The sequence below is a fragment of the Mytilus californianus genome, unplaced genomic scaffold (assembly GCF_021869535.1).
Source record: "Mytilus californianus isolate M0D057914Y unplaced genomic scaffold, xbMytCali1.0.p SCAF_1, whole genome shotgun sequence".
NCBI lineage: Eukaryota > Metazoa > Mollusca > Bivalvia > Mytilida > Mytilidae > Mytilus > Mytilus californianus.
Window position 1 is genome coordinate 88912537 of NW_026262581.1, and position 15986 is coordinate 88928522.

The 15986-nt window shown below is 33.3% G+C and overlaps 2 protein-coding genes across 9 annotated transcripts in view; one reads left to right on the forward strand and one right to left on the reverse strand.

Moving 5' to 3' along the window:
* Nucleotides 1-15986, forward strand: part of LOC127709649 (uncharacterized) — a 479059-nt gene that overhangs the window by 360644 nt on the left and 102429 nt on the right. The gene's annotated exons all lie outside the window — the stretch shown is intronic.
* Nucleotides 1-15986, reverse strand: part of LOC127709481 (uncharacterized) — a 149221-nt gene that overhangs the window by 118091 nt on the left and 15144 nt on the right. For all 7 annotated transcript variants that reach the window (XR_007985694.1, XR_007985691.1, XR_007985689.1 and 4 more), the window contains exons 3-10: nucleotides 15684-15838; nucleotides 15045-15222; nucleotides 12003-13192; nucleotides 11307-11400; nucleotides 8911-8952; nucleotides 7969-8070; nucleotides 2019-2125; nucleotides 1206-1403 (exon numbers count right to left, since the gene is read on the reverse strand). Coding sequence is in view for 4 of the 7 variants with exons in the window: in XM_052215087.1 (XP_052071047.1) it covers nucleotides 1206-1403; nucleotides 2019-2125; nucleotides 7969-8070; nucleotides 8911-8952; nucleotides 11307-11400; nucleotides 12003-13192; nucleotides 15045-15222; nucleotides 15684-15838 (2066 nt within the window). In the remaining 3 variants the exon portion in view is untranslated. The remainder of the gene's footprint in view (nucleotides 1-1205; nucleotides 1404-2018; nucleotides 2126-7968; nucleotides 8071-8910; nucleotides 8953-11306; nucleotides 11401-12002; nucleotides 13193-15044; nucleotides 15223-15683; nucleotides 15839-15986) is intronic.

Sequence of the window (15986 nt, forward strand, 5' to 3'; positions counted from 1 at the left end):
TTACGGACGCCATCACGAGTTGGTTGACCGTTATGGAATAACCGTTTTACAGATGATATCGGATATGTTCCTTATGTCGTAACTACAATACCCTTCCCTTTTCACGAATGTGACTTACCGAATTAGACTATTTACCGGATTTGTAATAACATAAGCAACACGACGGGTGCCACATGTGGAGCAGGATCTGCTTACCCTTCCGGAGCACCTGAGATCACCCCCAGTTTTTGGTGGGGTTCGTGTTGCTTAGTCTTTAGTTTTCTATGTTGTGTCATCTGTACTATTATTTGTCTGTTTGTCTTTTTATTTTTAGCCATGACGTTGTCAGTTTGTTTTCGATCTATGAGTTTGACTGTCCCTCTGGTATCTTTCGTCCCTCTTTTTATAAAAACTCTGATTGACCAAATGTTAAATGGAATACGTTTTCACTTATGCTGAATCTTATGAGGAATATCCAAAAGTTTTAAAAGATATGTTTTAACTTATGCTTAGTCTTGTGTAGAGAAAATACGCGTTTGGTGTTCTAAATTATACGCATTGTATCTTTCAGATGATTTTACTATATGCGTAAGGCGTTTCAGTAAAACTTTGAGTTTCTATTTTCATTGCAGAACAATATCAAATTAGAAGGTACTCTTTTGATTTTTAGTATCCATATGTGATTCTAATAGATTTCATATATTCAAACAAATTCATAAAGACAAATGTTTTGTGTTGTTTGTTTTTATAGAATCATGTGTTTACTACAAGCAGTTTTTAATTTTGATGATGTTATAATTTCGACGTAAAATAGACGAATAAATAAATCCAGGTCTATCTATGTTGTGATGTTACACTATTATTTCAGGTTAGGGTGAAGGTTGGCGCCTGTTAAAACGTTTAAACCCGCTGCATTTGTTTGCACCTGTCCTATGTCAGGAACTTGTTGGTCAGTGGTTGTCGTTTGTTGATGTGTTTCATAAGTGTTTCTCGTTTTTTATATAGATTAGACCGTTGGTTTTCCTGTTTTAATGGTTTTACACTAGTCATTTTTGGGGCCCTTTATAGCTTGCTATTCGGTGTGAGCCAAGGATCCGTGTTGAAGGCCGTACTTTGACCTATAATGGTTTACTTTTACAAATTGTGACTTGGATGTAGAGTTGTCTCATTGGCACTCATGCCACATCTTCTTATATCTATTCAATGATTTTTGATAAATGAAGTACTTCTCTTTCACGTTTTGTTGTTCCTAGCGATGATCTTTCTTCAATTATGGTCACTGCTAGATCTAGACTATCTATAACGGACTTTAAATTTCCTGCATTGAAGTTGTCTTTTGATATCAGCTTATTAGTAACTCTCAGTGTTTCATTTAGAATGTCTGCTAACGTGACATTGCTTGTGCCATTCAAGGTTAGATGTAACTGAAACATATCGCTTACTCATAAAGTTTAATCATTGTTTTCTCCATCTAAATTTTAAACATTTTGATGTTTGCCTTTAAAATGGGTTGGTCTCTAGTGTACCAATGGAAAATAACTTTAGAAATGATTGTTGTACGTTACATATATCTATATATAAACGTTTAAATTTAATTTAAAGAAAGTTACCAAGAGTAATAATATCATGGGTCAAAGGTCATCACAGTATGATTGTCTTGATCGGTAAAAGTCATCTACGCTTTGGCCTCGAGCATCACAGAAGAGACATTTATTGTCGAAATGCGCATCTGGTGCAGAAAAATTGGTACCGTTAATTTTATTCATATAGTCGCTTTGTCTTATTCTCATGGTGTCTGCAGTTCTCATTTCCTTATGTCTGTTTGTGTCCTATTTTGTTATTGTTCTGTTTGTATATATTTGTTACGCGTAGTGCCAATGGACAGATTGTTCTTCAGATTTTGTTCTTATTCATGCTGATAGCAAAAAGTAAAGAAATATGTGAAGACTACTCAATAGAAATGACGCAAATTTAAGGTTCTGAGGGAAATTGCCCTCCCATATTCTATCCATAATAACAATCATTAATGGTACTGGTACCTTGACGGCAATGACACTGAGTGATTCACTGACACATAATGAAGTATCTGGTCCCTTCCAAACACCGTATCGTCGTTCTTTCAGTTCACAAAAATTCGATGTATTCCCTTTAAAATAAATTTGATTATATTTTTTACAAACCGACTCCATTGTACATTTCTGTGACCCAATTATCAATATTTTTTTTATTGCTACTCAATCATATGCTGAGATCAGCTAAATCATAAAAACTTTCTGTTGTTAACTCATTACTTTGGTCATTTTTTAGGTTTCACCAATAATCATATTAAATTATATTGATATGAGGGTAAATAATTCGACTATATTAATGCCTAAAGTAGAAGTATCGTCATTGTAAAAAGGTGTATCAATCGTAGCATTTACTCGATGAAAAAGAGAGAATGATTGTATCATCATATAAAGTATGTAGAATGACAGATGTATGTACTGTCATTACCGATGTTTTTTTATAAAAAGCAATAATGTATATCAAAAATGTTTCGCACAAGTTCATACAAAATAAATTAGAATTAAGCATCATTTTAAGCACAAGTGAATTAAATTACCTTAGGACCATAGGAAAAGAGAAACTAGTGTTTCGTATATATTAGACGTCAAAATGTTACTTGCACTTTTTCAAACATTGTTTTTTTAACAAAGTTAACTATATCGTCTATTGTGTTGGAAATTATTTTTCTTGGAAGGCGGAATAACCCAAGAACTTTGCTTAGATCTGTCATAGCTATGCTTTTTTTCTTAATTCAGTGGTAGTACTGACTTCAACTTTCGACAGTAAAATACTGCAATTTAAAAGTGAAAGTCCCATCTAGAACAAGTTCATGTTATGACGCTTACGATAAATACAAAAAGCAAGTGAAAGAGGAAATGTATGGAACGCCATAGCTGTCTTATGTGTTAAATTTTATGCTGTAATGATACTTTGTTATTATATGCTGATACTTTATCATTATATGCTGATACTTTGTCATTATGATACTTTGTCATTATGATACTTTGTCATTATGATACTTAGTTATTATATGCTGATACTTTGTCATTATATGCTGATACTTTATCATTATATGCGGATACTTTGTCATGATATGCTGATACTTTGTCATTATATGCTGATACTGTGTCATTATGATACTTTGTCATTATGATACTTTGTTATTATATGCTGATACTTTATCATTATATGCTGATACTTTGTCATGATATGCTGATACTTTGTCATTATATGCTGATACTGTGTCATTATGATACTTTGTTATTATGATACTTTGTTATTATATGCTGATACTTTGTCATTATATGCGGATACTTTGTCATGATATGCTGATACTTTGTCATTATATGCTGATACTGTGTCATTATGATACTTTGTTATTATGATTCTTTGTTATTATATGCTGATACATTGTTGGTATTGATGGTTTTAGTAGACTGGTAATGTTTCTGAAATTTGTCGACAACAACACATCCAAGATCGTTTTAGACTGTAACTTGTCTGGTGTGCATACTTACGGTATTCCTCTTAAAGTAAGATCTGAGTAAGGACTAGAAAAAGTGTCTTTTGCAGACTAAATGTTTTTCAATATGGGCAAAGGAGGCAAAAGTACCCACAACCAAAGAATAAAAAAACTTTGGAGAGAATTTGTTGAAGACGTTCTGTGTTATTTTTACAATCTGTTTTTTTCATATGGAAGATGAAGGTATTATAGACCCATTCAATTGAAAACACTTTGCAGCCCTACATTACCTTTTATTTGGACGAAATAAACAGGAGGCTACAATTTTGGGCAGAAGCTTGGTCTAGTCACATAATCGGAATAGTAAACTCATCTCCTCTGAACTTGTGGACGTCTGGCCAATTGCAGAAAACTTTATAAATTTCCCCCAATCAAACAGATTTGCAAGATCATGGTGTTGAATGATATATTTACACCACCGCTGAAGATGCAGACATAGCATTATTCGAGCCCCTTACACAAATGTTTGAGAAAGGTGCAGATAGACATTATTGAAGAATTATTTAGAACCAATACTAATTTTAAATTAATAATTATCAAAGGTTTTTAGAGATCATAAATAGAACCTAGGTTTTCCTTTTATTATTATATTTGTTTTAGTATTATAAATGGTTAAACTGTAGTTATGATTTCAGCTGCCACTTACAGTCAATTCTTTCTGAAACTAGTGTAGGGGCCATGTGACCGAGTGGTCTAAGTAGTTGAACTACTGTATCACTAGCCTGTCAACACTGATGTTTTCGGTTCGAATCCCGCACTAGGCAGGTGCTCTCGACTCCAATCTTAATTGACTAAGATTGTCAGTTTTCCTACCGAAGATCGGTGGTTCACTCCTGGCACTCCGGCTTCCTCCACCTAATATAAACTGACCGCTACGAAATAGCACAATAGTGTTGACAGTGGCGTTTAAACATCAATTAATCAATCAATAAATTTGAAACTTGTGTACAGTTTGGGCAAAATGTTATGGCAAAAGAGTCTTTTTAAAAAATATTTTATACCCTACACAATAACGTTAAGGTTCATGTGGACCCTTTGGCTAAAATGGCTGCATTTTCAGCTCATAATTTACTCTGAGTACAGACAAACCTGTGTATCTGGAAACTTTTTAAGGCATAGCATGCCCTAGATAAATAAAATTCAAAAATATTTTATGTTTTAGAAAATTAAAAAATTAACCGGATTTTGCAGTGCACTTTTTTTCATTCCTCCAGAAGGTGCCAAAATAAACTAAGTTGTGAAAGAGGTTAGAGATCTTTCCCACAGGTAATAATTGAAGTGAAAGTTATTGATTAACATGGACAATAGATGGACAATAGATACCTGACAACAATTGGTGATTTAAACTGTGTACCTGAGTGGACCATATCAAGTGAAACTCAACTATTTGTTAAATTTATCATCTTCTGCAGGAACCAAAAAAAATGCACTGCAAAATCCAGTTAAGTTTAAATTTTCTAAAACATACAATGCATTTGAATTTTATTTATCTAAGACATGCTATGCCTTAAAACTTTTCCAGATGCACAGGTTTATCTGTACTCAGAGTAAATTTTGAGGTGAAAACGCAGCCATTTTAGCCAAAGGGTCCACATGAACAGCTTTGTTTTAAGACCAATCGATTTTGTCACTTTGGCCTTCACTATAAGGGGAAAAAATGTGAATCTTACATGTCATGTGGGGGCAAACAGACGTTTCGAATCTCCCAATGACTAGTTCGAATTTTTTTTTTTTAAATCTTAGTAAAAGTCAATAAAGTGTTGGTCATGTTCTACTTTGGTTTCAAGCGAGGGGTGTGTCACATAATAAAGTCCGGTCATTATGTATTTAATTGAGACATTTGACCATTATGAAAATAAAACCTTATCCAATTCGTGTCCAGCTCATATCTTTTGCACTTTAAAACTTAGGTACCCAAACTTGGTATGCAGTTGCATCATGGGCATGGGGTGTGTCATTATATTTCGTGTCGGCCAGTTTATATTGTTGGAGGAAGTCGATGTGCTCGGAGTGAACCACCGACCTTCGGTAGGAAAACTGGCAATCCTAGCCTATTAAGATTGGAGTCGAGTGTACCTGCCTAGTGCGGGATTCGAACCGACAACATCAGTGTTGACATGCAAGTGATACAATAGTTCAACTTCTTAAACCACTTGGTCACCGAGGCCCATACACTAGTTTCAGAAAGAATTGACTGTAAGTGGCAACTGAAATCATAACTGCAGTTTAGCCATTTTTAATACTAAAACAAATGTAATTATAAAAGGAAAACCTAGGTTCTATTTATGATCTCTAAAAACCTTTGATAATCATTAATTCCAAAATCAGTATTGGTTCTAATTAATTCTTCAATAATGTTTGTCTGCATTGATCTCAAGCATTTGTGTAAGAGGCTCGAATATTGGTCTGTCTCCATCTTCAGCGGTGGTGTAAACATATCATTCAACACCATAATCTTGCAAATCTGTTTGATTGAGGGAAATTTATAAAGTGTTCTGCAATTCGCCAGTTGTCAACAAGTTCAGAGGAGATGAGTTTTCTGTTCCGCTTATTTGACTTGACCATGCTACTGCCCAAAATTGTAGCCTCCTGTTTATTTCGTCCAAATAAATGTAATGTAGAGCTGCTAAAATAGAGTTGAAGGATACCAGAGTGACATTCAAACTCGTAAGTCGAAAATAAACTGACAATGCCAGTTGAAAAAGACAAAGACAAACAGACAAACAATAGTACACAAAACACAACATAGAAAACTAAAGACTGAGCAATACGAACCCCACCAAAAAACTGGGGGTGATATCAGATGCTCCAGAAGGTTAAGCAGATCCTGCTCCACATGTGGCATCCGTCATGTTGCTCATGTTAGAACAAACCCGGTAATAAATTTAATTCGGAAGGTCCCCTTTCGGGAAAAGGGGACGGGATTGTAGTTACGACATTAGGAACATATCTGAGTGTTTTCAATTTAATGAGTCTATAATACCTTCATCTTCCATATGAACAAAACAGATTGTAAAAATAACACAGAAAGTCTTCAAAAATGTCTCTCCAAAGTCTTTCTATCATTTAGTTATGGGTACTTTTGCCCCCTTCTCCCCTTTTGTAAAACATATAGTCTGCAAAAGACACTTTTTCTAGTCCTTACTCAGATCTTACTCTAAGAGGAATACCGTAATTAGCAACACTAGACAAGTTACAGTCTGAAACGATCTTGGGTGTGTTGTTGTCGGCACATTTTAGAAACATCACCAGTCTACTGAAATCATTAATACCAATAATGTATCAACATATAATAACAAAGTATCATAATGACAAAGTATCATAATGACAAAATATCATAATGACAAAGTATCATAATGACAAAGTATCAGAATATAATGACAAAGTATCAGCATGACAAAGTATCATAATGACAAAGTATCATAATAACAAAGTATCATAATGACAAAGTATCATAATGACAAAGTATCATAATGACAAAGTATCAGAATATCATGACAAAGTATCAGCATGACAAAGTATCATAATGACAAAGTAATAGCATATAATGATAAAGTATCAGCATGTAATAACAAAGTATCATCATAGCATAAAATTTCACACATAAGACAGCTACGGCGTTCCATAGTAATGCAATTCAGAGCTTGATAGGATATCAACTTGACGTTTAAGTCAACAGTAAATGAATAGCAATAAAACATGTATGTTCCTATGATTAAGACAAAGCTTGCTAGATGAACAGTTATTTTAAAGAAAATAAAAAAAGCAGTGTACAAATAAAATACTGCCAAAAATTAATTCGACAGTAGTCTACCGATTTTCAAATCTCGCTAGCCCATTAAGTGCTAGTCTTTGTAAGAATCAGGCAATTTAGAAAAATTTCAAAACATGGCCGAAAAAAAAAGCCACTGACCTAACTATCCAATTTCGAAGGTACCCTCATCCTGAGTTAGAAATGGTAGGTCTTTCGTTTCTGCGTGTCTGTCAATTCGAGAAATGTCTAGATAAGTTTTGGTTAGAATGATAGCAAATTACGGAGTTAATTTCCCCTTGATTGTTAATTTCTAGTGCATTTCAACCAAATTATATCTTGCATTACAAGAACAGGGAAAGGAAACGAATGTTATATTCATGCACCATTATACATTCTGAACTTAAATCAAAGTTAAGCTGAGCGGGTTTTTATTTGTCATGTTTTCACCACTGCCAATCTTCTTAGGCAGATTGGTACTTAAAAAGAAACAAATCGAGGCAACAAAAGTTCTGAGGGAATCGTCTAAACTCCAAAAGGAACGAGGCCTTTACCCTTATCATGCCGTCAAAAAGGCCCTTAAATGCATGTTCTAACAAGACATATGTCTGCAATGAGGCATTAAATACGGTCAATATTCAAGTTTGGAAATAACATGCCACTTTACCTGTTATTCCCTTTCCACAAGTTTGATAGTCATAATTATTAGGCAATGTAGTCTTCCATACAACTCCATTGGTGTCTGTATATTTGAGACAAGGAATCATTTCTTAAAAAAAGGATAAAGAGTTCAAGAGGATTAGAAAAAGATATATTCTATAAATGTAATGTTTAAAAACCTTAAAAATCACGATTCTTATATTTTTCTTTTTACAAGAGAAGAAATAAAAAGTAGTCAAAATACGAATTAACGTTATTGAAATTTCACATAGTTTTTAAAACTTCCAAAAGAAGACACCAAACACTGTTAAATTAATGCCATTGTATTCACTAACGTTTAAATATGCAACCCAGTTATCAGAATAATCTTAAAGTTCATAGATGATGTCGGTCCCTTAAAGTAATCATATTGTTTTTTCGTTCTAAAGTGCTCTCTTGCTGGCATGAATTCAATTCTAAAGATGTTCGCTGTTCTGTTTCAAAATCATTAACTTTTTTAAAAGACTGCTGTCAATTGATAGTATATAAATAATGGAACTAAAAAAGCAGGAAAAAAAATGAACGGTCAGTGTCCATGTTTTATATATAAGCTATTGAAAATTTGGAAAGGAATGATTCTCTCAAACTTTTAATGCAGTGCACATTGACACCTTTTCTTTCAAAATGAATTAATAAATAACAAGGATTTTATAAGATTTTCAACTATATGTAATAAAATTATGAAAAGAAACGTAGGGGTTAGAGATTCCCCATTTCAGATCTGTAAAGGGCGAATGCTTTACAAAATCCTATTAATCTTCCAATTATAGAAACATTCGGTAGGATAGTTTTTAAATAAACATATTAGGGATCTTTCGAGACAAACTAGTCATGTTGTCGGAAATTGTACTTCACGTGCGCTTACGTTCATCCATTGCCATTATATTTATATCAATATATAATCACATACCTCGAGATGTGGCGGCACAATCAGTTTCATTGTAAAAATTATCTGCAATACAAAAACATACAGAAATGTCTATATAACTTCGTAAGTAACTGGTTAGTTGCTATTTTATACATACATGATCAACACAATCATTAAAAATTTATATATAAAGGGTATCTAAAAGTAATATCAATAGACCTTTTCGAAAAGTCATCTACACGGACACTTATACCGACATTGATTGTTACCTACACTGACTAAAAAAATAGAGGGACCATATCAAAATGTCAAAATATACTGAATGAATCACCTCGTAAAACTTGGTTAGACTCAGCAGAGGTAAAACAAAAATTAATTCATTATTCTGTAGTCGGTTTACGTATTTTTTTATTCGGAATCTGGGCTAGAAGTGTCAACGTATATTTGCTCTGCCTAACAGATGTTCCACTTAGTCTAGAAACTTTGTTATAAACAATGTCATAATATCTGTTCCCGTTGGAACAAATATTCTATACCATTTATTCCATTAGGAACATATAGTGTAATATTTATTACAGTGGAAATAATATTCCAAAATACTTTTTCTATTTGGAACTTATATTATGAAGGAACTTCTATGTCGTGACAGAAGCACCAAGTGTTCTCGTTAGTTTTGGAATTATTTTAGTGATGAATTTGTGATATTTCCAACTGTTTTCTTTTAATTGTCGAATAATACTGATTGATCTGTTTAAAGCATTCAGTTGCATTTCATGTAAATTTTTGTGGTAAAATAATAAAAATCGGAAATAATCTTATGAAATATATGGGTCAAGTAACATACCTTTCTAATGTGTCATAAACACAGAGTATATGTGTTTGAATAACAAAAGAAAAGGTTCGTGCTACTTCAAATGTTAAACTGGATGTTTATTTCTTACTTGTTTTTTTTTGTTTTACCGTCGTTCACTCATTTTTCAGTGAAAAATTTCGACATATTGTTTATTTTATTAATGAAATGTATAAAAAAAAAACGTCGAACGATTCACTAACAACACCCTTGATTTTTTACTAAAAGCCCTTGACTTAAAAGTGAGTCTTTAAACGGCATAGCTTTAAAAAAAATCCTTGTTGTGTGTGTTACCTAGGATAATTGTTCTTCAACTTCCTGTCCATCTATTCCACAAAAAACTTAAATAGAATTTTTTTAGTGTTTTTTTAACTTTCAGAATTCCCCCTGACAACTAATCAGACAAAAGATTTTTGTTGACAACAGGCCTTAAAGTACATTAATTGATGCTTTATAGCTAGAAGATACATTCGTCTTTTAAATACAACTGTCATGTGGTTAAATTAATTGGATTTCAAGAGCTAAATTGACAGTGCGTCATCCATACAATGGCTTCAATGTTCACGATTGAGTCGGCGTAATGGGGACATAATGTTAACGAAGTAAAATCTGAACTTCTGTTCCAAGTTCTACTAGTTCACACATATCTTCGCTTGCCAAAGGTTACGATCCAGTCCCCTCCTCTCCACCCTTGGCGGATTGAGATAGAAGTTCGGATCCACGAGGTAATGATTTCCATTGGTCGCAGTTGTAACTGGCTGCATCCAATCAAAAATCGCCTTTAAGATGATCACTAGTAAATGTAGAAAATGTAAATAAACAATTGCCACGTGATGATTGTGCAACAAGTCTTTACCCCCAAAACATAGGACGATATTTAGTGGCAATTTTAAAGTTCTTAATCAACTAATTGAAGTTCCTGAGTATGTTTCTAACGCAAATGTTGGAATGTCAACGTATATTTTCGGTTCTTGCTTCACGAAATTTGTAAACACTAGACACAACCATTTTTACACCTCCATACTGAAGAGAGTTCAAGTGCTGCCATTGGTCAAGAATGATGTAGTCGGAATGGGCGTGACTTTTATCTACCGCTATATGGCGTAGCATTGTAATCACAAATGAAGGCTTAATCTGCCAAGGGTGGAGAGGAGGGGACTGGATCGTAACCCTTGGCTAGCGACGATGGTTCACACAGAGCATCCTCCTTTTTTTTACAAATTAATACGAAGATCGGTCAATTCTCAGCTTCTAAACTGAGCAAATAAATTAAATCATTGAAAATAATTTTTTATAGAGTATTTAAAATGTAAATTAGATAAATATTCTATAAATACCTGTGCTGATTGTACACCTTGAGATGACTCCTTCATAAAAAGGTTACATGTCGTCCTAGGCATAGGTGTAAGCTTCAATATCGATAAGTTTTCGAAAATGTCTATTAAAAAGCTTACGATCAGACTTCACATTGCACTTGGATTTCATACTTTTAGCTATTAATTTCAGCAGTTATTTCAGTTGTTTCTTAAACTTGTTTTGGCTTATCTCGTTTGTGTTCTTATCTAATTATAAATCGAGTGTTATTTACCTGTAGAGTTTATATCACAGATATCCTCGTCAATAAGGTCATCACAATCGTTGTCTAAACCGTCGCCAGGAATACTTAAAGTTGATTCACATTTCTAAAATAAAGTACTAGTAATAGTTTTCATTACAGCAATTTTTAGGGTACAACTTGAAAAAGTTTTATTTATTTTCAAAATAATTTAATTTTGGATGTAACACGTCTTCTAGTTGGCTGAAAGTTTTGTGTCTATCAGCTCATAATTTTGGCATGTGACCGTGACGTCATCAACGTTTTTTCATGATTTACTCCTTTAAAATGGAATTTAGAATTAAATTATAAGGAATGTCTGTAATATTTTTTCTGTCTATTCGAAATAACCTCAAAAATATGGTGTACATTTTTAAATAACACGCTACGCGGGTTATTCTGTGTGCTCCACATTTTTTAGGTTATTTCTTCATAGACAGAAAAAATTTTACAGTCATTCCTTAATAACAAGATAATAATGAAAAATCAAAGCTTAGAAATTAAGAAATTAAGAAAGTAGACTGCCACTTTTCATTTCCTAACCAAAATAAGTTAGATAGACATATATTTTTTTAAACTAAGCAATATACTTATAGAATGGAGCTTATTTATCCAACATTTTGAAGAAATGTTTGTCGTAACATCTTTTAAGATCAAACTCATTTTCAAACTTCTTCCTTTATAAATTACCTCAGCTATTGGCGCCATTCTCATTCCAAGCGGAATAACGTAGTTTGCAGTTTGTGTTGAACAGATAAGGAACACTCCGAATACAATATTTGGCTCAGTGTGGTCTAAAAGATGTAATTTTGGCGCACCAAGATTAACAAACAGCCTGGTGTACCCTGTTTGGCCTATCTGCTGTCTTTGGAAAATATTAACAGCAATAGGCAAGCCATCCATTCTTATACCATTAGTATGGTTGGTCGCACTAATTATGATAAGAGATCTGTTAAGGCTATCGCCTCTACATAGTTCTGCAGGTAGCAAATAGTCAGAGGAATATTGTTCTACAGGTGGAATGAAGAACATAGCTTCTTCACTATCTGTCGTAATATGTACAGGTAAAACTGGTTTATTTGATTGCATTAAACAATTACTTGCTGTACTAATACATTGTACTACATGTTCTCCGCTTTCGTTGAAATATATGTCATATTTTTCTATTGTTGCGTTTGATCTATAACACTGTATGGTCATATTAGTATCATCTTCCTTTGAAACCATTTTTAAACTAAAGTTACGTAAAAACGTATTAGGCAACGATGCGACGATAAATTTACGTCCCCAAGTGTTTATAGGTGGCAACTGCAAAGTTTGATAAGCAGTGTGCACCATTACTGATACTGGAAAGTCACTGGTAATCATGGATCCTGTTAAGTCCACGTGGCATGAATAACTTATGTGTTTACATTCCAAGTTGTTCGGCAATTTAAAACTTACATCTTTTGTGGCGCAATCAGGTAAAGAACAGTTTCCCGGGCATTCTGGAAATGTTAGGTTCACGGTTGTAGCTTTTCCTATTCCCATTATTGTAATGTGATGACTTGTATTTGCAAAAACTATAACATATTGTGTTCCTGTGACATCTAACGGCATGACTACAGTTGGAATAAACGATCGGATTGTTCTATAAAAAACGACAATATCGTTGTCTGCCTGTAGACTTGCTCCTCCATAGTACTGCTGTATAGACCTTTTCAACGGCGGGTGTGGAACAATGTCAAATTTAACAACCGTGTTATCGATGGAAACGTTGAAGTCAGATGCATATGATTCACAATAATTATTGACGGTGACATTCTGAGACTTGTATGTTGATACAATAACAATTGATCCCACAGGAAAGACGAATCTGTTTCCCTTGTTGTCGGGTGTCGCTTACAAGAAAAATACCCAAACATCATTATGTAACTATTTTCTCATTTAAATACAAAGGTACACTGACATCACATATTCACAAATAAGGTGAAAGTCTTTTTTTTTTACATAAGTGTTGACTGAATTTTGTCTGTATTGTATTGTATTTGCTGTAATATTTAGCTCACAATAACGTTTATCTGTGTAACAAATACACTTTAAACACAACTCATATGCCATTAATTGTTACTTTATTAAACATTTGTGGTAATCTTTTTAGCAATGATCTATTCCTTTTTTATTCTGAATTTCATATTTAAAACACACGGTCTTTTGTAACAAGATTATTAATTTAACTCACCTTCAAGACATTTCTAAGATCAATATGAATTTGGATTATTTTATCTTCTGTGTTTATGTCAGCAATTATGTGCTACCTTCAGACATTAGTTGAAAGAGTAACAATTAATTGCCTTGAACAGTTTAAGGTATCTGTAATTCATTTGCTTTAAGATGTACGTGTTTTGCCTTTTGATAACATTAGGTAACATCTTTAAAGTTTTAAGTACGTTTGTAAACATACAACTACCGCTCCTATTACGTTCGTTCGTCGAGATAAGTTCGTTCGTCAATATCCTGGTCACGAGATAAGTCGTTCGTCAATATCCTGCTCATTTCTATTAAAACCAATTATTTCTCAAAGACGCCTACTGATAACATTCGGATATGTAAAAGTATGCATGTTTTAATTGGTAATTGGATTTTTTTTGGGGGGAGGGGTTGCTTTATCTTTAGTTTTTTCGTCGTTTTCGATTTTTGCCATGGCGTTATCAGTTATTCTGCGACTACTGAATTTTAAATATCCCTTTGGTATCATCTGCCTCTTTTGTCAATGTATACTATTTCAATAATTTGTTTTTGTGTACACCAAAAGAATTGTTCTTCTCTTTATTATATTGATAATTTGATTTTTCCCGTCCTACTAACTGAACGTTAAACTGGACAAAACCCTGATTTTACTTATATTTACGACATTGTTGAAAAATAATATAAACAATGCATTTTCCCTTTTTCAGTTCAAAGCAAAACTACAAGTTGATTATACTACTAGTATATACATTGACTCGATTGTCTAAGTGGTTGAAAACAGAAATTAGAAACAATTTACTGTCCATTCAATATGAATAAAATATAAAGTGTGGAAATGTCAATGAACAGCAAACCACCAACAAATATAAAAACAGTCTTCAGCAATATTTGACATGCTACGTTGAACTGTCATTGCTTAGTCAACGGACGGTTGTTTTGGCCAGCCAAATGCATGAGAGTCATACGTGAGTTTAAGAAGTCATTGAATTCTACGGTAAACATAAATTGCTTACATGTAAGTCTGTTGCAAAAATATATAAAAACAAATAAAAATCAACCTAATCGGATATTCTCTGAAAGAATGCGTACCATGCTGACAAAAAACATAATTGATATCAAACCCATTAAACGACGATAACCACATTTAAAAGAGATGTGAACGATACCAAAGGGACATTCAAACTCATTTGTAAAAAAAAACCCCAAAAAACTGACATTGCTATGGCAAAAAACGATCAAAAGACAAATTATAGTATAAAATTAACCCCATAGAAAACCAAAGACTGAGCAACACGAACTCAACCAACCGGGAGTGATTTCATGCGCTCCGGAAGGGTGAGCAGATCCTGCCCCACGTGTGACTTAAATAAGCAGTGATCAGCCAGGAAACAAAGCATTACAAGAAGCTACAAATAATATTAAATTACATTTCGGTTGTATTATATCATAATATGCTTAAACCTTATTAACTGTTGACTTATAGATGATGCTCCTTGCACTTACCTGCGCTATAATACCGCAACAATATTCCCCTCGTCTCTTGTAACAATAAATTATGCATTCTGAAGGTAATTATAGCTTTGCTTACATTGATGTGTATTATAGATGGTATATTGTTATTTCCAGCGTTTATTGATCCGTTGAAAATTATAAATTCAGTATCTATTTTACCATTGTATACCTTAAAAAAGAGAAACTTTATTATGAATACATTTGATAAAAGACACACGCTTCAAGTGTAAAACATTTTCATCAGTGTCTATGCTAGGTTCAACCTGGTTTTATAGCTAGCTTAACCTCCCACTTGTATGGCAGTTGTTTCAATACATAGTTTCAAAATTTGGTGGGCAACCCAAACAGACAATAATAGGTTAATATCACAATAATTGAGATCCAGCAGTCAAAACTGTGTAAACATTTATCACAGACATACAACACAACAGACTAAAATATTCAAACAAACATACAAATAAATCTAACAAAGACGCCGATGTCAAATTCAAGATTTTGACTGGAACTATGACTTTGTTTTAGTTATTAAATGGACTACTAGTATACATCTTTGGAGTTTATTTCTAATTATTTTTTTCGTTTATTTCAAACTTGTAATATTTACTTCAAGGTTTTAAAAGTTTAACTTACCACAATATCATAACAACAGAAATGATCGTCTATTACGCTCAAGAATATTTTCTGTCCATTAGGTCTGATGAGCCGCCACGTACAAGAACCCAATGAATTAGGGATGGTTAGTTCGCCACCAGCATTGGTGATGTTTTTACCGCATGGTATAGTTTCTACAATACAAACAGTGACAAATATGCCATACATAGTTTTTCCGAGACTAGTAAACAATAAATCTAATATGAAGTCTTTGTAGAATGTGTCGATTAGTATGAAGGGCGGAAAATTTAGACTGTCATTTGAAAATGAGGGCATATTGGA